This window comes from Mus caroli, chromosome 1 (genome assembly GCF_900094665.2).
Source record: "Mus caroli chromosome 1, CAROLI_EIJ_v1.1, whole genome shotgun sequence".
In the NCBI taxonomy this organism is placed as follows: domain Eukaryota; kingdom Metazoa; phylum Chordata; class Mammalia; order Rodentia; family Muridae; genus Mus; species Mus caroli.
In genome coordinates this window covers 123,699,030-123,721,872 of record NC_034570.1, presented here as the reverse complement: position 1 = coordinate 123,721,872, position 22,843 = coordinate 123,699,030, and the positions used below count along the sequence as shown (strand labels likewise).

Below are 22,843 nucleotides of genomic sequence, written 5' to 3'. Positions count from 1 at the left end.
ACTCCAGAAGAGGGAGTCAGATCTCGTTTCGGATGGTTGTGAGCCACCATGTGGTTGCTGGGATTTGAACCCTGGACCTTTGGAAGAGCAGTCGGGTGCTCTTACCCACTGAGCCATCTCACCAGCCCTGGTTGACTTTTCTTGTTCACTATTTACAAGCACATGTCTCCTGCTAGCCGCTGGTGGGGGCCGAGGCTCTGTGAGTATGTAACCCTGCCCCTGCCACTCAATAGCTGGTTGCCTTTGGGTCAGCAATTTGCTCCCCCCGCAAGCTTCAACTTCCCAAATTTAAAATGGTTCATGTGGTTTTGAGGATTGCAGTGAGGTCATGTCTCCCATAGGCCTTAGCTTCTTGCCTTACCTGATGTCATCATGGAGGGCCGATGGTGCATGGAGTCTTTTCTGACGGCAGGATCTCTGTAGTAGGGAGAAACAGAAGGGCTCCATCCCAGGGTAGGAGGAGAATTCTCTTACGGCATCCCTTGCCTCGCTCTGCCTTATCATCCCAGGAAATTCTGAGAAAGCTCCAGCGTGATTTCTGCCCATTCACTTTACGCCCACTCCCTCTCCAGTCTGGGGAGCCCCTTCCGCAGCCAAGCCTTCTTTCCTCTGGTCCCAGCCACCCAGCAAAACAAACTCTTGCAGGATGAGTAGACCTCGGCGACATAGCCATCCCTTACGCGTGCTGGTGGGACTCGCTGCCTGGAAGCGGGCGTGTGACTGGTACTGGAGAGCAGGGACTCCGGGCTAGGTGTGGCCTGCCAGGAGGTCACAGAGCCTCGCTCTTTGATCTAACTGCTATGCAGATGCCAGGATTCTGAGCTGATTCTCTCTCTCATGAGGCCTCATCTCCAGGCAAGGCAGCCAGAGGGGCTTTGTCTGGGACCCAGTGGCCCTGACACGGAACTGTTCATCAGAAGCTCACTTCCGGTCTCAGTTCTGCCTGTCACTCTGAGGAGCCTTGGCAGATGACTTTCTTTCTTAGTCCGATCTTCTTGCCTTGAGAAATAGAAGCAAGAGCAGGGATTTCTAAACCCCACCATGCTCTCGGAGGCCGCCATCTTTTGCCAGTGAGCTGTGTGGTGAGGCCCCAGGAGAGTCTTACCCTTGCAACCCTCTAAACTTCACTGCCCAGACACTTCTCCCGACTGAGGTCTGGATACCCAGTCCTTGCCATGGCTCAGAGGGGCAAAGCAAATCAAGGAGGCCTCATTCTTGAGTCATGTTGGAGGAGAAAAATACTACCAAAGAAGTGGGCGCAGGATTCCATGCTACATAAATACCAGATAGTCAAGGCAGGGACTGTGAGTTACGGCCCCTTCCGAATCTCACCTGCTTTTGAATGGTCTCTGAACTAGGAATGGTTTTGATTTTTATGTTTTGAGTCAGGGTCGTATGAATTCCCATGCTGGCCTGGAAGTCACTATATAGCCGAGGGTAACCTTGAAATTCTATTCCTCTCTTCTCTTAGCATATGTTACCATTTACAGTTTATGTAGTACTGGGATTGAACCCAGGGCCTTGCATGCTTGGCGAGAACTCTGCTTGCTGAACTACATCTGCAGGGCCTGTTTTGGCTTTTCAAGACAGCATCATGCTATATGACCCTGCCTGACCTGGAACTTGCTGTGTAGACCAGGTTGGCCTTGAACCTGAGGCGATTCTCCAGTCTCTCAATTACAAGTACTAAAATTATAGGCATGGACTACCACTCAAGACCTAGGAGTAGTTTTTAATATATATTTTCAAGTGATTGGAGAAAAACTCAAAGGAAGAGAATAGTATTTTATGGCACTTAAATTTGTAATCTTAGTGCCTTTAAATCAAGGTTTTCTAGAACACAACACTCTCTTTCCTTCATGAGGGGGGCATCGCCTTCCCACGGGCCTGGCAAGAGTGGTTGGTTGACTGACTTCCTATAGGAAGGAAAAATCTTGCTGACCCTTGCTCAAAGTAATTACCCTGTTCCCTGGGCCTTCTCTAAATCATTCTGGAATCTCAAGCTAAAAATACTCTTTTATTTACAAAGAGGTATTGCTGCCTTCCTACTAGGTAAGCGGCAAGTGGTCATTATGGAGACATCAGAAGATGCAGATGGGAAGAAATGAAAACCGCCCATAGCTCTAGCGGCCAGGTGACCACTGCTGGCATTCTGACCCTTTGCCTGCCTTTATATATATCTGCCATGATGGTGTTTATACGTGCGTGTCTGGGTGGAGTCTGTACGCTGACAGGCAGCTTCCCCGGATTGTACCCAGCTGCCCTTTTCACATACCCTCATGCTGGACTCGTGAGAGGCATTCAGCCAGTGGTTCCTGGTTGATAGCTGGACCTGCATGCTGAGGCCCAGGGCTCAGAGGGCCCGGAGCTGTGGGTCTGAGAGTCACCAGCACGGGGGTTGTGGTTTCCACCCCAGGAAAGGATGAGATCACCCAGGATATTTGTTGTAGGAGGGAAGAGCAAAGAGCCAAAGAGGGAACTTGGGGTGTGCTGCCTCAGGGGCAGGTGAGGAAGTAGGTTCACTAAATATGGGAGTGGGGGGAGGAGAGGAAGGAGGGGAAGAGACCCAGGAGGTTGGATTCTTATTGAGGCCGAGCAGTGAGTCTAAGGCACACATCAAGGGAGAGGCCTGGAGCTAGCCATGTGCTCATGAGGCCAGTGAGCAGAAAGGAGCCCTCGAGGGGCCTGTGCCCTGGCTGCTGAGTGACACAGACAGGGATATTTAGAGAACAGAGGAAGAGCTGGGACTGCCCAGAGGCTCTCCAGAGCGGGCATGGAGGAGCAGGAAACGGGCCCAGGCCAGGGTGGTCACCTGGGCCAGCACCGAGGGGAGGCTATGTGGAGGTCGAGAAGGAGAGAGGGTAGGGAAATTACCCAAAGCCTGGGCTAGCCAGTGGGGCCTCCTGGGGTTGGTGGGAGGGGCAAGCTGTTGTTTCAGGCCAGCCACTCTGATGGGAACGAGGGAGATTAGACGAGAGTGACCCTCAGAATGTGGCTAGGGGTTAGTGTAGGCCAGGCTGGTGGGAGCGGAGAATAAACAGGACTGCGGTTGTTAAAAGAAGGCAGGAAATTCCCCTTATATACACACCCCCTGTTTGTGGGACTCTGAGGTCTCCTGGGACACTAGTGTTTAAAGGCCCCTTTCTTGCTAAAGTTAGGCATGGAGACAAAGTGTGAGATGTGATGGGCTACCAAGGGGCACTAAAGGCCACTGAACTTGGCGTCCTCTGTTTCTGATGTTTGTTGTGAAGACGGTGGTGGTACTGTTCTTTTAGAATTTACAGAAAACCCCGGATAAGGTTGCAGAATTCAGATTTTCAAGACATAATTTTATGTATATGGTGTTTTGCCTGCATATGGTGTGTATGTCTGTGTGGGGTTATCAGATCTTCTGAAACTGGAGTTATAGTCAGGTGTTAGCTGCCATGTGGGTGCTGGGAATTGAACCCAGGTCCTCTGGAAGAGCAGCCAGTGCTCATTAACCAATGAGCCATCTCTCCAGCTCCCCTGCCCCCTTTTTAAAAGATTTATTTATTTTATATGAGTACACTGTAGCTGCCTTCAGACACACCAGAAGAGGGCGTCAGATCCCATTACAGATGGTTGCAAGTCACCAAGTGGCTGCTGGGAACTGAACTCAGGTCCTCTGGAAGAGGAGTCAGTGCTCTTAACCCAGGAGCCATCTCTCCAGCCATGATTAGGTGTGTTTTGAGGACGCAGTGTGATGTTGCGTTACAACATATATGTCAAATAACGATCGAGTCTGGGGATTAGCACTGCTTTGCAGTGGGAACACCTTGCAGAGCCTTAGTCCGCTCTCGTCTCCGTACTGTGCGCAACAGCAGGATTTACCTGTCTCAATCCAACTCTGTCCCATTGGTTCTCCTTTCTCCTGTAATCCCCCTGCCCCAGTCCCCAACACCCACCATTCTATTTTCCCCTCGGTAAGAGCAGCTTCCTGTTTGCCTCTGTGTCTACCTTACTCCACCGACCATAAGCACATCCATTTGCACAGACGGCAAGATTTCCTCCTTAACAGTTGAATAGCAATCCCAGTTTTAAAATCCATTCCTGCGTCCTGGGCATTCGGCTGTTGTATTTCCTAGATGAAGAGAGTAATGGTGTGGTAGAGTGGCTCTGCAGACAGATTTCCCTCCCTTCGGGTATGTACACCCCACAATGAGAGATTGCTGGGTCACAGATTTGGGGAGTCTTTTGGGTGAAGTCAAAGAGGCCCTTTAAGGTGGACTGCAAGAGGAGCAGGAGAGGAAGAAGAGAGCTTTAAGTGGAAGCAGAGGTTGTGGGTGGTGGGGGCTGGACCTGCCCTGCTCCTGCTGGTGCTCCTGCTGGTGCTCCTGCTCCTCCTCCTCCTGCCCCTGCTCCTCCTCCTCCTTTTCCTGTGCTTCCTCCTCCTGTTCCTGCGCCTCCTCTTTCTCTTGCTCCCCCTGCTCCTCCTCCTGCTCATTCTGCTCCTGCCCCTGTTCCTCCTCCTCCTGCTCCTGCCCCTGTTCCTCCTCCTCCTGCTCCTCCTGCTCCTCCTGCTCCTGCCCCTGTTCCTCCTCCTGCTCCTTCTCCTCCTGCTCCTCCTGCCCCTGTTCCTCCTCCTCCTGCTCCTGTCCCTGTTCCTCCTCCTCCTGCTCTTGCTCCTCCTGCTCCTCCTGCTCCTCCTCCTGCTCCTCCTCCTGCTCCTCCTCCTGCTCCTTCTCCTGCTCCTCCTCCCACTCCTGCTTCTGCTCTTCCTGCTCCTGCTCTTCCTCTTGTGTTCCTCCTCCTGCTCCTGCTCCTCCTCCTGCTCCTGGCCCTGCTCCTCCTCCTTCTGCCCCTGTGCTTGCCCCTGCTCCCGATCATATACTCCCTGCTTCTCAACGAAACGGCACTTTAGTTGAGAGTTTGGGAATGGGGAAGATTGAGGAAGGCCCTGTCAGCCCAGATGGAGAGTCTTTTCTGTCTACCAGACCCAGAACCGACAGAGGAGAGGGCACTATATCCTACCTCTTTACTAGCAAACACAATCTCCTTGAAAATTACAGGCAGGCCCTAACCGACTACCCCCTCCCGTGCCTCTCCCCAAAGACAAAGCTATTAGATTCTATATGTGCAGAGGTCCCTGAGCCCCAAGAAGCCAGAGGGTGCAGAGTGGACACAGGAGGGTTGATGTACTAACCACATGGAGGGCCAGCAATGGGGTCTCAGCGAGCCAGGAGGGGCCATCTGTAGGGGTTGGAGTCAGGTCTGTGCCCAGTGGAGCACCTGCCCTTTGAGCCTCTGGTATAGTCTGCCTGTAAGTGACAGGAATCCTGGGAGAGGCCCCAGGACAGTGCCAGCCCCATCCCACGGCCCTGGAGATTGCCAGATACGTTTGTTTCTTCTCACTGCTCACCCTCCTTAGGATGCTTCTACGTGTGACTTCCTGTGAGAATTTCTGCTGGCCAGGAAGTTGTCCCTTCCACCCCACCCTCCCTCCCATCCCCGCTGCAACTGATGCAGATGAGGAGGGCCAGGGCATAATGGAGCCCTTGAGCCAACCTTTGCATGTTCACAGGTGGCTCTGGACAGACCATGGTCGTGGAGGAATGCCACGGGTAGACCCAGCCTTTGTGTGCGCACAGGCAAACAAGGAACGAAGAAGCAGACAGCTACTGAGCAGGGTCAGGTGTTCTGCCAGCACATCACAGTGCTATGTCTGGGGACACTACAGTCCCAGGCTGGAGATGTCAGGGGCGCTGTGGGGAGAGGTCACACTCGACCTCTGGAGGATGAGTAGCTAGCTCTCCTTTGGTACCTGGTCTGCCTGTCACTGCAATCCAGACCCCTCTTAAGCCAAAGAGAGTCGAGAAAGATAGTCCAGTGTTGGGGATTGGGGGGGAGCTGTACAGCTTATGCTAGGGTACCCAAGGAGAGAGCAGGGCCCGATCCTCCTCCTGTGCTCACTGAAGCTGGCCTGACCAAGGAGAAGGTAAAGCTAGAAATAGGTCTCCAGCTGCCTGAAAGAGATAGGAAGGGCACTAGCAGCCGGGCGGTGGTGGCGCATGCCTTTAATCCCAGCACTCGGGAGGCAGAGGCAGGCAGATTTCTGAGTTCGAGGCCAGCTTGGTCTACAAAGTGAGTTCCAGGACAGCCAGGGCTATACAGAGAAACCCTGTCTTGAAAAACAAACAAACAAACAAACAAACAAAAACCAAAAACAAGAGGAAGGGCACTAGCCCTTGACTCCCTGTGGTGAAAGATTCTGGAGCTCACAGTTGGCCATGGTACAGTCTAAAAGTTGTGTATATCTAAGAAGAAAAGCTTCGAGCCGTGAGTCTGTGGCTCAGAGGGCTTCTCAGCCACCTGTTTATTCCTCCTGCGGAGCTGCCAAGTCTGGGCGCTGCGGTGTGTGAGGCAGAAGGAGAAACAATAACTAAGGCCCTGTTCCTGTCCTGAAGGATAGATAGCATGCCTGGTTCTGTGTGTCTGCAGGCTGCTCTGATGGCGGCAGGAAAGCGCCTCTCACTCTACCTGGGGGACAGAGGTGTGTGCTTGTGTATCCCTTCCCCAGGTGGCGGCACCAAGGGGGGACATGAGGAAGGACATTCCAGAAGGGCGGTGTGTGCAGAGCAATGGAGCGTGGGTATGGCAAGCATAGTCAACCGAATAGGACTCTTCCGGAAGGCCTGAGAGCTGACTCTCAAAGGACAAGAGGGCTGGCCGGGCATGGTAGCACACACCTTTGATCCCAGCACGCAGGAGGCAGAGGCAGGACTCTGTGAGTTCAAAGCCAGCCTAGTCTACATGGTGAGCCCCACAATGACACAGAGAGACCCTGTCTCAAAAACACCACTGAAAGAAAAAGGGGAAGAGGAGGAGATGGGAGGCAGACACCAGTGGCCTGTGTACTGGGCCCTGGAGTTTGTGCTTCCTGTGAGGGCCATGATTACTTGAGGGATTGCTAGCATGTCAGGGTGTCATGTTGGAAGCAGGCTGAGGTTGGGCATAGGTGCCCATCACAGTTGGATTAGAGGCTAGGCGTTACCTCTGCTTCCAGGCAAGACTAAGACATGGGTGCCTTCCAGGCTGCCCTGCCAGTGTGCTCTTTGACCCGGATGGAGAACTTTGATGAGTAAGGCTCACAGCATGTGACTCTTACCATAGATCTTTCTGGCTATAATGAAATGTTGTACACCCTTGACCACTAACCTACATCCCAGCACCAAAACCAAACAAAAGATGCTGCAAGGGCCCAGAGCCCAACACGTAGCCTCCTGACCTGGCTTCCTGTAGGTTTTGCCCAGTTTGGCCCCAGAAGGCTTTCTCCTGCTTCCTGCATTCCAGAATCTGTAGGAATGTTCTCTGAGTTCAGTCACTGTCCACAGCATCTGTTCTTTGGCAGCGTGACTTTGGGCCTGTCTGTCCTCCTCGGTTCTGGCCACCCTGAAGGCCCCAGGCCTACAGCCCTTCTGACATCCAGCTGGGACAGGGTGTCAGTGCTGCTGTTGCCCCAGGCAGCAAGGGTAGCCAACATCCCTGTGCCTCATCCTCCAGCAGGGTCAGGTGGCAGGGTGGAGGCTATGGGATCTGCCCATTTCCAGAAGTACAGCTTTCCCTGAAGGTGAATGCGTTTGAGGCTCTGTTTATGACGTCTGCAAACTTGGTCAGCTGTTGCCTCTAGTTCTTGAAAATTCCCCCAAGGCACACAGTGGCTAAGTGCCTGAGATAGGGGCAGAATGGGAAAGCAGAGGGTATCAGGAAATCCCCAGTTGTTGGTCTGCCTTTGGAACTGAGGGTCAAACCTTCTTGGACTTCAGAAAGTGGGCAGCCCCGAATTAGACCTTTTAGCCTCTGGCTGTAGACCAAGACTCATGCCAGAACAGCCCCCCTCCCCAATGCTGTGAATGGAGTAGGTGTTCACACATGCTGCTGTATGGCACCTACACAGTACAGGAACCACAGTGCCTTGGTGTGAGGACAAGTACTAAATTAGGCCCCACCTGAATGCAGAGCATCCAGCTGTTCTGGGCCTGAAGTTGACAAACCTGAAGACCCAAGAGACCCAAAGTATATGCATGAATCCCATTGGAGGGATCATGGCACAGTGGGACAGGAGGTCAGTCAGTCAGGTCCAAATCCTGACAGTGCCTGGTGCAAGCTGGGTAACTGCAGTCACTTTCAGGTAGGAGGCCTTAGGGTGCCTGGAAGGAGTTTGCTGAGAGGATTCTCAGGGCTGGCCTCCGAAGTTATGAAGTGACATTTGCCCCTGCCTTTGGCTCCTTCTAGTGCCCTGTGTGTTCTGACAATCATCTCAGCCTCCATGTTCTTCAGGAAAGGGTTCAGGACACGGATAGACAGTATCTGCGGTGGTCCTGGGCTGCGGGACAACAGGCCAGTGGGGAGAGGCAGCGGGCGGGGCTGTGTTGCGCCGTAGCAGGAGCCACCACCATGGGCTATGCTGATGCTACATGTGTGATGTCAACTCGGGCTCAGAGGTCATCTGATGCCGAAACTAAACGGCTCCCTCCAACCCCTGGTCTTCCCACCCTAATCCAAGTTACCAGGACTCCTACACCCACCAGGGACTGCTCCGTGCTTCTGACTGCCAGGCTGCATGTCCTTGACTGCTTTCCTACCCCTATATAAAGCCTCCTCTCTCAGCAATGACTTCCCTCCTTTACTGCTGCCATGTTGGTCCCAGTCCTCTGCCTTTCACTTGGGTCTCTACAGGAGCTGCCTGCCGGGGCTGCTTGCCCACATACAGTCTGTTATTAACACGGAAGTCAGAGAGAGTTCATTCAGACATCAGTGGGAATCTTGCCACTCATCTGCTCCCATCCTCCTGGATGCCGAGATTCTCCACACAGCTTGCTCTGCATTCCCTCTACCCTACTCTGACCCCAGACTCTCGCTCTCTAGCACTCAGTTCTGCCTCAGGTCCTTTGCATCTGCTCTTCTCCCACTGACCTGCCCCCTCCACATTCTACCCTGAGCATCTGCAGTCTTACCTTCTTAGGGAACTCTTTTTAATACGTTTCTTTTTATTTTATATGCATTGGTGTTTTTGCCTGCATGTATGTCTGTGTGGGGTTACCAGCTCCCCTAGAACTGGAGTTGTGAACTGCTATGTTGGTACCGGGAATTGAACCCATGTCCTCTGGAAGGGCGGCCAGTGCTCTAACCACTGGAGCATCTCTCCAGCCTCATTTCTAATCACCCTGTTTAAACTCATACCTCTTCTGCTCTCTGTCCTTCCTACTGGGTTCTCCTCTACTGTACCTGTTGGCATCTACAATCCTGCCCATTTTACTGGCTGTACATCCATCAAAAGGTACAAGGCCAGGCTGGAGTGTGGCTCAGTGGCAGAATGCCTGACTACCTGTTGATTGAGGGAGGAAAAATCATTTGCAACCTAGGTCTCAGGGAAGGGGACAGGACTGGGGAGGACCTCAGCTAGAAGTGGGGAGCGATGTCACTGTGATGGGCACGACACCCCAGAAATTGCTACCTCAATTTGAGCAGGTCGATCCCTTCTTGTAGTCTGTGGGTGCTAACTAAAGCGCTCCATAAACACCATTTTCCTCCTCGCTGGCTCCCCACTGGCCTCAGAGTCTGGCCTTTCTTGTGTTCTCATGGTGCACAGTGGCCTAGCAAGGCCTCTCTTTCCCTCAGGCCTGGCTCCTCCTTCCTTTCCCTGTGACACCCTTGTCTCCGGCACCAACAGGAAGTGCTGGCAGCTGCTGTGTGCCTAGGAGATAAGGAGGTTTTACCTGGGCCAGAGGTAGGAGGCAGGTTGACTAGGGTCTGCCTACCCAGTCTACCGCTCTCTTGAGGGGCCTCCGCTGTGACCTCCCCTATGACACCCTGCTGGGTGGCACCCCTACACCACACTTCTCTTTCCCTGGCACCAGTTGCACGGGACAGACCCAGATGGCTCTTTGGCCTGGGGACAAAGGCCACACTGTGCCTGGCCCTGGGCGGGCCTCAGGCTGGGTCACACTGAGCCTTTCTGTCCCTTTCTGTTGGGGATGAGGGGCAGACAGCACCAAGGTGACAGGCCTTTTTCCTGTCTCCCTTCCCCCTCAGCCCCCAAATCTGAGGAGTTGATTCTCCCAAGGCAACAGTGACAGAGCATCTTGTATCAGAGCATCTTGTGTCTTGAGCTGGGAAAACAACAAACCATTCACTGCCCTGGGTGCCCTGTCACACCCAAGACCCCACTGTGTTCAATGCTCTAATTGTCCCCAGCAGAGAGAAGTAGGCACTCTCTGCTCTGGTCACCATTCCTGCTGCCTGTGTTCATGTCACCATCAGGAAGTCTATCCTTACGTCTAACCTCCATTCCTCATGCTGTAGTGACAGCCATTTCCTCTTGGCTGCTTCTCCAGCAGAGAGAACAGCTGGTTGCTGTTGCTGTGCAGTAGCCCTGCTCTCTGCTCAGGTCAAGCCTTGAGCCTAAGAGCCTGGGTCCCGTTCTGCATTTCCAGCTTTTCCTCTTTGTTCCATCCCCCACTCCGTCATAGGCCAGCTATTGGCTCTTTGCTCCTAACTGACCCTAGAGCAGATGGGATTTTGGCTTGGTCCTTGTCTTGAAGAAGTCATCCACCCGGAACAAAAGCCTGGGTATAAATCATGGCAGCTACTGGGAGATCCCTGAGCCAGAAATCCATCACACAATCCCATAAGCCCACCCCATAGGATGACTGTAGGGAGAGCTTTTTAAAGACGGCTCTGGTTCCTCCTGGTAGAGCTGAAGCCACGAGCAGCCAAGTGCATGTGTCCCCTGCCTCCACTAGAATGACCTTAGCCATGTGCCCCATGTCCCTTCAGCTATGGTCCACACACACACACACACACACACACACACACACACACACACACACATACAGAGTTCCCCTTGGCTTACTCCTAGAGTGTAAATATGTTCTCCAGCCAGAGCAGGTCCACTTTTATGGGACTCCTGCCACGGTATCTGTCTCCTTCCTGTATCCTCTGCAGGTCTGGGGGTTCCCCTCCTAACCCAGATGACAGTTTGGAAGGATGAGCTGACAGTTAGCCCTCACCTGAACACCTGAACCCCAGATCCTGCCAACCATGTCTCTACATGCCGGCTATTGGAGACACTGTCTTAAAAATATATCTTCTGCCTGTCTTGGAGGAACAAGCCTGTAATCGTAGCCCTGGAGAGATTGAGGCAGGAAGACTGGAAATTCAAAGCTAGCCAGGGCTACATCAAAATACCCATTGCCAAAGGAGAATGGGCTGGAACCATGGCTCCATGGCCGAGGGTGTTTGCTGTTTCCAGAGGACCTGAGTCCTCTGCCTAGAGTCCATATCAGACATCTCACTGATGCCTGTAACTCCAGGTCCAGAGGATCCACCTCCCCTTTCTGGCCCCGAGGAGTGCCTGCATGCATGTCACATATACATATATACACAGGTATACTTACAAACACATATACATGTATTTTTTTTTAATCTTAATAGTGAGGAGAAGGTGGCATTTTCCTTGAAAGGCCCTAGGTTCAGTCCCAAGCGTTATCCCAGGCCCCAGTCCCAGAAGCTGGTGGTTTGGATTTTTTTTTTTCTGATGTTTCTGGTCATCCTGCCATTCAGCACACCTGGACAACAATGGACATGTACCCAGAGTGATCGCATCCTCCGGTCTTGCTGGGAATGAGAGTTACCAGGCAGGGTGTGACAAGTCTTCTTGTCACTGGGCCCATCTGTCCCCGTTGCCTCCTTAGAGCCTCTGTGGGTCCTTTCAGCTAGATGCCACACACAGGGCAGGTAACAATGTGGCTGTCTTCTGGGAGCCTTCTCCCAGAGTTCTGCAGAGAGCAGGCTGAGGCTGTTAGAAGAAATGAAAAGAGTAGGACTCCAGGGGGAACCCAGGTAGGCAAGGCAAGGAAGCTGGGGAGAGCCTGCAGCAGAGTGCCATCGTTAACCTGAGTTCCTTGGGAACAGGGGTCTTGGTTAGTTACTGTAACCTCGTGTCTGGCACCGTGCTGTACACAGGAGATGCTCCATCAGCCGTGTGCCGAACTGACTTGGACTGCAGGCTGCTCAGCAGAGGAGGGCTCAGCTGGCAGGGCAGATCAGAGCCTTCTGCTTGGAAAGGCCCAGGCCTGGGTCAGGAGAGCCTGAGGGCCCAGCTCAGTGGTGGTAGGGGCAGCCGGGAGGGTGGAGTGCCAGGGAGCGGACCTTTTCAAGGCTCATAGAGGATGGAGGATACGATCATTAGGCAAAGCAAACATGTTACTGACCCATAATCCTTTAAACCAGGAGGATTCAGGAGGGGCCTGGTTGCCTTGGCAACTGGGTGCTAGCCAGCTGCAGGCCTGAGCATCCTCCAGAAGTGGCTTATAAGTAGGCCCAGGGAGGAGTACAGGTGGCCCCTCCTAAACAGGGTTAGCCTTCTTAGTGCCTTCCTGGCTAGGATGGGGAGGTCAAAGGGTTATGTAGCCTCTGATTCCTGAAGCCCCACTGTAGGTGAAGGCTTTGTGGGGCCCAGCAGGATGGAGATATGGTTTCGAGAGAGAGCCTATGAAGCAGGTGGAGAGGAGCCTATAGGAAAAAGCACGGTGGTTCATGCCTTTAATCCCAGCATTCAGGAGGCTGAGGCAAGTGGATCTCTCTAAGTTCTAAGCCAGCCTGGTCTAAATAATGAGTTCCAAGCCAGGCAGAGATACGCAGTGAGACAATCTCAGAATAGAGCTAGAGGAGGAGGAGTGGGAGGGAGAAAGAGAGAGAGAGAGAGAGAGAGAGAGAGAGAGAGAGAGAGAGAGAGAGAGAGAGAGAGAGAGAGAGAGAGAGAGAGAGAGAGAGAGAGAGAGAACAAAGGGTCTACCTGTGGAGAATAGCATGCAGGGGGCCTTGAACAGGGCAGCTCCTGCCCCACTGTGTTCTCAGCCCAGGGAATCCAGGCCTGCTCAAAGGACTGAGGCAACAGAGGGCCCAGCAGCACAGGTTTCCCCTTTCCTGGGCTGGCTGAGTTTCCCACGCTGTCCTTGACTTGCACATTGCATCTGGAGCAGAGGTAGAGATGGGCCATGCATTTACTGTCCTTTGATCTTCTTCCTAAGGATCCAGGATGAGCCAGAGAGGGGATGTTCTGGTATCAGTAAAAGGGATCGTGGAGTTTGAAACCTGCTGACAGGTGGCCAGCAGCCACCAGCCAGTTAGGCTCCTTCAGAAAGAGCAGAGATGGCCCGAGGGCCATGCAGTTCAGATATCCTGCCCCAGAGATGTCTAGACCTCCTGCCCCTGGAGGCTGAATGTCTGAAGTGGCCCCTTGCAAACCTGTATCTATAGCCATTGATGCTGTGATGCAGGGGAGGGAATGTTCATAGTCAGAAGATAGCGGAGACTCACTGGAGAAAGGAACAGGGTTAGATCTTGCAATCACAGAGCTGTGGCTCTGGACATAGTGACCTAAGCATGCCCTGTGCAGAGCCTGGCTCCCATGGGTCCAGACTGTCTACATTGCCCTCTTCTCTCCTCTCTGTCCCAGGACCCATCTTGGACCCCTGCTGATCATGAACAAGATGAAGAACTTCAAGCGAAGGCTTTCCCTGTCCGTGCCCCGCCCAGAGACCATTGAGGAGTCGTTGGCTGAGTTCACTGAGCAGTTCAACCAACTCCACACTCAGACGAATGAGAGTGAGGGTCAGGCCACCTAGCTCTTTTCCACCCAGGTTCCCTGTGACCCTGATGACTAGCTGACATTGGGAAGAAGGGGTGGGGGTGCTCTGGGCTGTTCACATACTCTGAGTGGGAGGTAGGGACTGACACTTGTCCCACTCAGACATGCCACTCAGTCTTGTGGGCTGTCACCAGGCGCTTTCTCCCCCACAGATGGCACAGATGAGCCTGAGCAGCTGTCTCCTGGCATGCAGTATCAACAACGGCAGAACCAGCGCCGATTCTCCATGGAGGTGAGGGTGCCCCTCCCGGGCTCCATGGGTCACACACATCCACAGCAGTAAACCTAGCAGGGTGGTTGCGGTAGAGCCTGCCACTGGGGGGCTCAAACCGGTGCAGCTTATGGTGGGGATTCAGTGAGAATATATGTCAAGTGCTAAAACATTCTTGGTTAGACAATTGACTGTTTTTATAGCCCACATACCCGTGCCAAGAATAGAAAAAAAAAAAACAAAACTGTGCTTACAAAATTACATTGTGATGGCATGAGATTTATTTATGTTCTACTGTGGCCCAGAGAGGGGAAGGAACCTTCTAAAGGTCACGTAGTAATCCTTGCAGGTTCACAAATGTACACCCCTCAGGTAACTGTGAGCCTGAGGTCACGGCCTGTGGCTTAGCCTTCCTTATATGGACAGATAGATCCAGAATGAGAGGCAAGGACCTTCTGGGGCCAACATGATGTTCCCATCCCATCTCTGCCACCTCAGGACCTCAACAAGAGGCTCTCTCTGCCCATGGACATCCGCCTACCCCAGGAATTCCTGCAGAAGCTACAGCTGGAGAACCCAGGGCTGCCCAAGCCTCTCACCCGCATGTCCCGCCGTGCCTCCCTGGTGAGTCTAAGGGTGTGAGACACCAGTATGGCCTTCTTCATGCCAGCTGAAGCCTACAGTGGTTTCCAGAAAGATTCCGATGCCTCTGGCGCCACCTGCTGGCCCCCTGAGGGTTTTAATAAGAGGTCTCTCTAAGTCAATGCATGGAGCCAAGTAGCCCCCAAATCCCCTGGGAGCCCCAGGGTCTCCCTAGTTAAGGCCAATAAATCAGTGTTGGGACTCATGTCTGTACTCCCAGGATTCTTTGGGAGGCTGTTGCAGGAGTGTTAAGAATTCAAGGCTTGGGACTGGAGAGATGGCTCAGCGGTTAAGAGCACTGACTACTCTTCCAGAGGTCCTGAGTTCAAATCCCAGCAACCACATGATGGCTCACAACCATCTGTAAAGGGATCTGGTGTTTCTGAAGACAGCTACAGTGTACTCATATAAATAAAATAAATAAAATAAAAAAAATAATTCAAGGCTTGAGCTGGAGAGATGGCTCAGCGGTTAGGGGCACTGACTGCACTTCTAGAGGTACTGAGTTCAAATCCCAGCAACCACATGGTGGCTTACAACCATCTGTTAAGAATTCAAGGTTTACCTGGGCTATGTAATTCCTGGCTAGCCTAGGGTACGCTGTAAGACAGTCTCAAACAAACAAAACAAAACCAGGAGTATCTGGATAGGGTTCAGGTTGTGTTTCACTATGCAGAGATGTGGTTCGAGGTTCTCCCTGGCCTCACCATCATGGACGTAAGCATGGTCACCCCCGGAATAGCCACTGTGTGTGTCCACAAGTTCACTGGTGGGAACAAGGTCTAGAGAGCAGCTAGACTTCCTTACCAGTGATCTTTGATGGATAGGCAGTCGCTACTCTGTGTCCAGCGCCTTGGAGAACATTGATGAGGGAAACATTGTCCTGACTAATGAGAAAAAAACAAAAACAAAAACCTCAAACCTCCCCAAAGGAGGGAACCCCCCCCCCAGCTATGGTCATCTCTTCCTGCTAGAAGGCCACACAGTATATTATATAGCACATATATGTTATATAATGCTTAATAAAAGTGAAAGACCTCCCAAATAAAACAAAACAACAAACAAAAAGCCAACCACAAAGAAACAAAAGACCCACTGACACCCCCCACCTCATCCCCAGACTTTAGGTACCAGCTGCCCATTAGAAGCGTCTAGCTCTGGCAAGTGGGTCTCAGCTCTATTTTGTTACGACACGTCTTATCCTGAGCTAGACGAGATGAACTGATGACTAGGGAACTGGGCTCTGAAGTGGATCCCCACATAGTAGAGGGTGACAGGTGCGCTACAGAGGAGCTAGCAACCTGAGCAAGAGAGCCCAGCAGGCAGGCAGGCAGGTGGGCGGCGGACAGGCTGGGCAGCTCAGTGTACTCATATCTCGGAGGAGGGGGCCCCCATTTTCAGAGGATCTTCAGCATTCACAAAGATGAAGGGAGAGGAGAAAAAGAAGGGTTTGAAGCTGTCCTTGCTTGAGCTGTTAGCCTTGGTTCCTCTCTGTACGATGGGGGTGTCTCACTTCCTTCACATTGACTAGGAAGGTCTGCTGGGGCTTTGAATCTCACCGTCTCCTGTGTCTCCTTCCCAGTCAGATATCGGCTTTGGGAAACTGGAAACATATGTGAAACTGGACAAACTGGGGGAGGTAAGAGACCGACATTGCTCTCTCTGGCAGCAGGTAGGATGGTTTTGACTCTGTTCTGCCCCACCCCCACCCCACCCATACCTCCTGGTTCATGGTGTCACACTACCTGCCCAAGCAGCCTGCCTAGCTTCCAGAGCTGTTGTTAGATGCCCTATGCCCTGCTCTTGAGGACAGAGATCTCTGCACAGGATCTAGTCTTTCTCCCCCCTTTCAAGTAGCTATGGTTTGGATTTGAATCCTATGTCTTCCACTTGCTTGCTCCATGACCTTAGCATGTCCCGTGCTCTCTCTCTCTCTCTTCATGCCTCAGTTTCATTCTCTGTCAAAGGATGAAAATAACTACTGTTGGGGGTACGGAGGGGTACCAGGAGAAGCTTATGTATGGTTCTTAGAGCCTGGCACACAGCAAGGACACTGTTATTAAACTGCTTTGGTGTCCTGTGTCAGAGTTGGTGGCCTGGAGTGGGTATATGTTTGAGACGGGAAAGTGGCTACATCACCATAACCTAAGAGCAAGGCAGAGTTCTGCTAAGAGAGAGGTGGCAGCATGGGAACAGAGGGACAAACGCAGTCCGTTCCAGCCAGGGACTCGATAGGGACACTTCAAGAGAAAGCAGACTTTGGAGCAAACAGAATCTGAACAGAGGGCACCCAGCTTGAATCCTAGCCCAAGCTAGGATGTAAGAGGTGGGGCTGGGAGGGAGCGTGTGAATAGGATGATCTGGGGCTGACCAGGGATTCCCCTGTTGCAGGGTACCTATGCCACCGTCTTCAAGGGACGCAGCAAGCTGACAGAGAACCTCGTGGCCCTGAAGGAGATCCGGCTGGAACATGAGGAAGGGGCACCCTGCACTGCTATTCGAGAGGGTAAAATGTCTGGGTCTGCACCCAGGGCCTCTGGGACAAGGGGCTCAGCAGCCTGCACCTGGTGGGAGCCTGGGTGGAGGGCCATTGCTGGCCCCAGGAAGGGATAGTGGGAGGTACTGGTGGGCCTGGGAACCCAAGTGGTCCTGTCTCCCCAGTGTCTCTGCTGAAGGACCTGAAACACGCCAATATTGTGACCCTGCATGACCTCATTCACACAGATCGGTCCCTCACCCTGGTGTTTGAGTACCTGGTGAGCTGGACTGGGGCTCACCCCTGTGGGTGGGTGAAGTGGGGTGGGGAGGAGAGGGAGTGAGGGAGTGGGAGGGATGGGCCAAGGGAAGGACCCAAGCCTTTGTTTGCCAATTAAGTTCTCATGCGGAAGTGGGCCAAGGGTTCAGGGCCAGGGCACTGTGCCACAGCAGGCATGGGCCCAGACAGGACAGGGCTTCCTTTCAGCCTGAGCCTGGACCACCAGCCAGGCAGAGGACAGGCCTGAACCTGTCTGTCTGTTCCAGGACAGTGACCTGAAACAGTACCTAGACCACTGTGGGAATCTCATGAACATGCACAATGTCAAGGTGAGGGGCCTGCCTGCGGAGACCTTCTCATGGCAGCCATCTGCCATAGAGCCCAGTTTGGGACGCTCCCCTTGTCACCGACTGCTGAGGTCACTCGGGAGCCTCAAATGCAGGGAAGAGGAAAGGGTCAGTGTAGAAGCCATCTGAGCACTCCAGCCAAGAACACAGACTTACCGTCCTCTTTTGTCTAGCTGTGGATACAGAGCCCTCTCTAGCTGAATACCAAGCCTGAGTTTACCTGCCAGAGGGAAGAGAGGCTTCTGAGAAGCTCTGTGTGTGTGTGTGTGTGTGTGTGTGTGTGTGTGTATGGCCAGTTCTGGTACCTAAAGACCAAGCACACATACATCCCCACCTATGGGACCCTTTCTCTGCTCTCCCACCTCACGTCTTAGGGACTGCTCCAGCCTCTTCTCACTCACGGCCTCCTCTCCATCCCTGAACTCTGCCCCCATATGTGATTCTCTGGTGTCTACAGGTCCTCGGGCGGCCTACAGGGTGGGCCTTCAGGGTGGGCGACAGAATCAGGGAGCCTTCCTAGAGACTTGTTCTGGTCCCCGTTCCTCTCCAGCCTGAGACAGAGGCGTAGGGTCTCCCACATGGGACCTAGTCCCACTAAGCTGCTCATTCGTCCTCTCTCGGCCAGATATTCATGTTCCAGCTGCTCCGAGGTCTGGCCTACTGCCACCACCGCAAGATCCTGCACCGGGACCTGAAGCCCCAGAACCTACTCATCAATGAGAGGGGCGAGCTGAAGCTGGCCGACTTTGGTGAGGCTGATGCCAGGGTCAGGGTAAGGGTTGGCAGGTGGGTCTGACCCCTGGGTTGCACAGCCTCCTCAGCGTGCAGGGATGCTGGGGGATGTCTGAGTATAGGACCTTTCAGGACCCTTTAGCGGAGGTCTAGTAACATGTCTGTTCCTAGGCCTGGCCCGGGCCAAATCAGTGCCTACAAAGACTTATTCCAATGAGGTGGTGACCCTCTGGTACAGGCCCCCAGATGTGCTGCTGGGATCCACCGAGTACTCCACCCCCATTGACATGTGGTGAGTGAGCTGCAGACAGGAGTGAACCAGGCCGTCCGCACCCTTAGGCTTCACGTCTCCCTGATGTACTGCTGTTAGCAAATGAAGTCTGAAATATATCAGGTTCTCCAAGCTTATAGAGCCTCTAACGCTATAATTCTGAGATGGTTCCCAGGGGGTGGAGGTGGGAATTACCAGAGGGTAGATGGATGAGTCCTCCCCTGGAACATCTTGGAAGGGGACATGGTATTTTATTGTTAAAATGTACGATTTGGTGTAAAATGAAAACCAGCTCAACTTTAAAGTCAGCACAAGTGTCTGGCTGAGCCCAAGGCTCCTCGGAGACTGAGAGTATTGAATCTTTTCCTGCCTAGCAGTTAAGGGGACGCAGGCTTCACAAAGAGGGTCTGTAGTGGGGGTCGGGTTGGTTTTACAAGCCTTTCAAGCCCCATTGGACCCCTCACATAGCAGCCTTAGGAGGCGTGCCTGCGCTTCCTGGCCTCAGTGTTGCCCTTACTTCCGCAGGGGCGTGGGCTGCATCCTCTATGAGATGGCCACCGGCAAGCCCCTCTTCCCGGGCTCTACTGTCAAGGAGGAGTTGCACCTCATCTTCCGTCTCCTAGGTTAGTTTCTTTCTGTACGCTCCACCTCGCCACCAGGGGGCGCTAGAACTCTGTCTACCCAGAAGCACCCAGGTGAGGGGCCTGCTAGCTTTGACTACTCTGCTTTCTTCTTCAATGTTGCTCCCTCGCCATATCGGCCTCGGCCCTTCACTTATACTTCTTATCCGGTCCCACGTTCTCTAGGGACACCTACAGAAGAGTCGTGGCCGGGTGTGACGTCCATCTCTGAGTTTCGAGCCTACAACTTCCCCCGATACCTACCACAGCCGCTGCTCAGCCACGCCCCCAGGTAGTCCCTTGCCAGGCCCCTTGCTCCCCACTGTGATCTCCGTCCCAGAGGCAAGGGTCCCCAGCCTGCCCCTGGCTGTGCCTGTGCCAGCACCTCCTCCTTGCAGGTTGGATACTGAAGGCATCAACCTCCTGAGCAGCCTCCTCCTGGTGAGTTTCCTCCCATCCTACCCTGGGAGCGATAACGAATGAAAGTCATGTAGTTCAGACACCGCCTGTGACTCCAAAGCACTAGGTTCTGTGTTTGGTACCCAAGGCCTGGTTGGGCATTTCCAGGGGACAGAAGGTTCAGTTTTCTCAACTTCCTATCGAATATCAGTTCATCCTTTAGAAGATGCTGGGGATGGCGCAGTGTCTACCTAGGAGCAAGCACAGGCTAAAGGGCAGTTAGTGGTGCCATATACAAATAGAGTTGATACTTGGAGGGTGATCGCCATGGCCTTTCATGTATGTTAAGCTCTGGTGTCTAAACCCTGGTATCCTAAGGCCTGCGACTGCATGGTTTGAGTTAGACAGGAGCTTCTTCCTCCTCAGCCTTCTACCTTAGCACAGGAGTCCCATTTTCTAGAAGGTTCTCCACCAGGGCCCAAGAGCCTACCTACCCTGTGCCTTTCAGTATGAATCCAAGAGTCGCATGTCAGCAGAGGCGGCCCTAAATCACCCCTACTTCCAGTCTCTCGGAGACCGAGTACATCAGCTCCATGACAGTAAGTGTCCAAGGGACCAGCCAGAAGCAGGGACGGAGGCAGCCAGCATGAGTGGGAGCTATAACAGAGCCTGGAGCCTTGGGTCCAGCTGAGTGTCTTGGGCACATGTCTTCCCCCTTCAGTTCCCATTTGGAGCTAAGGGGGTGGATCCCACCTGACATGGTAGATCTTCCCAGGCGGGTGTTGACTGGAGAGTGCCTGGGCTTTGTGGGGATGCTAAGTATGGGAGTGTGGTTCCACCCAAGCCTCTCCCACCCTCTTCTCTTGCCTAGCTGCCTCCATCTTCTCCCTGAAGGAGATCCAACTCCAAAAGGACCCAGGCTATCGTGGCCTAGCCTTCCAGCACCCAGGTAGGGCCACATGCCCCCACCCCATATCCTTTCCTAGAGGCAGCCAAGTAGACCACCTTTCCCCAGTGGAGACTCTTCTTTGAGAAAGAGATGGGCCTAGAGTCTGCCCTCCGGATGGGAAGTCAACACCCCCTCCCCACATAGGGAGGTTCCTCCCCCACCCAGTCCCACCCAGATGGAACACAGCCTTTCACAGTAGTCCTGGCAAGGGCAGGCCTTGTCCCTGGTGTGCTCTCCGTGAAGATCCTGAGCTCCTGGCCAGTCCAGACTTTGTCCCTAGCACAACACTTCCAATGCATTGTCTCGTGTAGTTTTTAAAACATCCTGTGGGGTTGGCACCACACATGTTCTCCACTGCATTGAACCTGAGACCCCCTAGAGGGTAAGTCACACTTCCAGGAAGCTCACAAGCCACAGAGATGCTACCTGAGCTCACTGGATCAGAGCACGTGAAGGACAGGTGTCCCTTCAATCCCTTCCCCATTCCTCCATTGTCTCCTGGCCCCCTCCATTTTCCAGGGCGAGGGAAGAGCCGGCGGCAGAGCATCTTCTGAACCACGCTCACCCTGCTGCACCTTGAGGGATGAGAGGCCACATGGAACAAGAACTCAGGAAGTATATGGGGCCTGTGTGGCCATCAGAGGGCTGAACAATGAATGCCTGTGGCCAGTCTGGAGGGCCACTCGGCAGCCCTGTTGGTAGCATTTGCTTCCTTCCCTTGCTTGCCACACAGCTCTGTGGTGGCCTCTACCCGGACACCATTCCCCTTGTCACCCACTGTGGGATGGGGCATGAGCCACTTCCCCGAGGGGAAGTGAGGGTCAGGGAGGTCCCTGGGACCCTTTCCCAATGGAAGTGCAGGAGAATGTGGGGGGCCCTGGCCCTGCCGACTCATCGGCTTGACAAACCCCCTTCTTATTCCTTGGACCCTGACTTCATCTTCTTCCCCTCTAAGAACGAGGAATATGGCACCTGACCTGGGACCCTGGAATTGTTCCCACGGGTGTGCTGACCCCACCCAAAGGCAGACATTCCTGGAGCATCAGAAAAAAGTAGTACCTCCTCTTGTCACCACCCCCACGATGCTATTGTCCCCTCCTTGCCAGAAGCCCTGTACCCTTTGGCTTGACCCAAGGCTAAAAAGCACCAGCATGCTGCCCATGTCCAGCTGCATCCGGAAGTGTTCTGGTACCCCAAGATGTACTCCTACAGCCTCAGCCAGCCCCTGCCCATCCCCCCAGTCTGGAAAGGGTTGCCTTAAACTGGCAGGTGGTAGAGTGCACTCTGTCCTTGGAACTCAGACCTAGCACCTATGTCCTTCTTCCCTAAGCCACTCCTATGGGTGTTATCATTCCTGAGGGCTGATAAGACAACCCTGTCTCAGGGTCCTGAGGCTGGCACCCAGATAGGCAAGGTCACCCTGACACTGGTACCAGGGTAACCTTGGCTCTTTAGGGCTGGTTCAGCCTCCTCCTCAACCCCCCACCCCACCTCCTTCCCAGCCCTGTCCACCTGACCCTGGCACCGGCCTCCACAGAGAGGGTGGGAAGGGCATCCGCACTGCAGCCTAAGCTGGAGAGAGGTGAGACTGCAGCAGGTTTGATCCTGAGAGCCTTATCCTATATCCCTAGAGAAGGCACCCTTCCTCTCTGTACTCCTCTCATGGTCTAGGGTCTCCCCAACATTTGGCTGAACTTGAAGGGCAAAGGCCAAGGGGAGGTCAAGCCCCAATGCCTGTCCTAACCCCTGGGAGCCTGGGTTCTCCCTAACCCCCTTTCCCACTGACTGTGAATGTCATGACTCAGAGCAAAGACAGAGAATATATTTAATTCATGTTGTACAAAAAGCAGTGAGCCGTCTCATTCAGAAAAGGAGCCTGATAGGACAATGCCAGAGACAGAGGACTTTGGGTGTCTGGGTTTGCTGACACATACATATGACCCATTAAAGAGAGTCTGGTCTCTGCACATCTCTGCACCGGCCCTGGTATGGGGCTAAGGGGATCCTGGTACCCTCCATGCTATACCTGAGGTCATATCAACTCTGGTAAAGGGTACCCAGGGTCATGGGTAAAACAGGAAATGCCTGGGCATCTGTGTCCTGCCCTTGGAACAGGGTGTGCCTGTGGTGACCAATGAGGATAACCCAGAGAGAATCCTGAGGAGGGACGTGGGTTCTGGTCTCCATGGATCGCTCTGCTTTGCCAAAACTACGTGGCTCCTTGGGGTGGGAGGGGCACAGAGAT

At 53.5% G+C, this 22,843-nt stretch overlaps 1 protein-coding gene across 2 annotated transcripts in view; it reads left to right on the top strand.

Moving 5' to 3' along the window:
- Cdk18 (cyclin dependent kinase 18) overlaps positions 1-22,551 on the top strand; it is a 26,315-nt gene extending 3,764 nt beyond the window's left edge. The window contains exons 2-16 of one of the 2 annotated variants that reach the window (XM_021163431.2): positions 13,481-13,629; positions 13,825-13,904; positions 14,382-14,507; positions 16,108-16,164; positions 16,917-17,031; positions 17,187-17,281; positions 17,547-17,609; positions 18,253-18,376; positions 18,531-18,651; positions 19,156-19,253; positions 19,437-19,542; positions 19,649-19,691; positions 20,158-20,248; positions 20,521-20,598; positions 21,118-22,551. In XM_021163431.2, the coding sequence (XP_021019090.1) occupies positions 13,506-13,629; positions 13,825-13,904; positions 14,382-14,507; positions 16,108-16,164; positions 16,917-17,031; positions 17,187-17,281; positions 17,547-17,609; positions 18,253-18,376; positions 18,531-18,651; positions 19,156-19,253; positions 19,437-19,542; positions 19,649-19,691; positions 20,158-20,248; positions 20,521-20,598; positions 21,118-21,152 (1,356 nt within the window). In that variant the 5' untranslated portion in view covers positions 13,481-13,505 and the 3' untranslated portion in view covers positions 21,153-22,551. Of the gene's footprint in view, positions 1-13,480; positions 13,636-13,824; positions 13,905-14,381; positions 14,508-16,107; positions 16,165-16,916; positions 17,032-17,186; positions 17,282-17,546; positions 17,610-18,252; positions 18,377-18,530; positions 18,652-19,155; positions 19,254-19,436; positions 19,543-19,648; positions 19,692-20,157; positions 20,249-20,520; positions 20,599-21,117 lie in introns of both variants that reach the window. The other variant, XM_021163428.2, reaches the window with a different exon arrangement.
- The last annotated feature ends 292 nt before the right edge of the window (positions 22,552-22,843 follow it).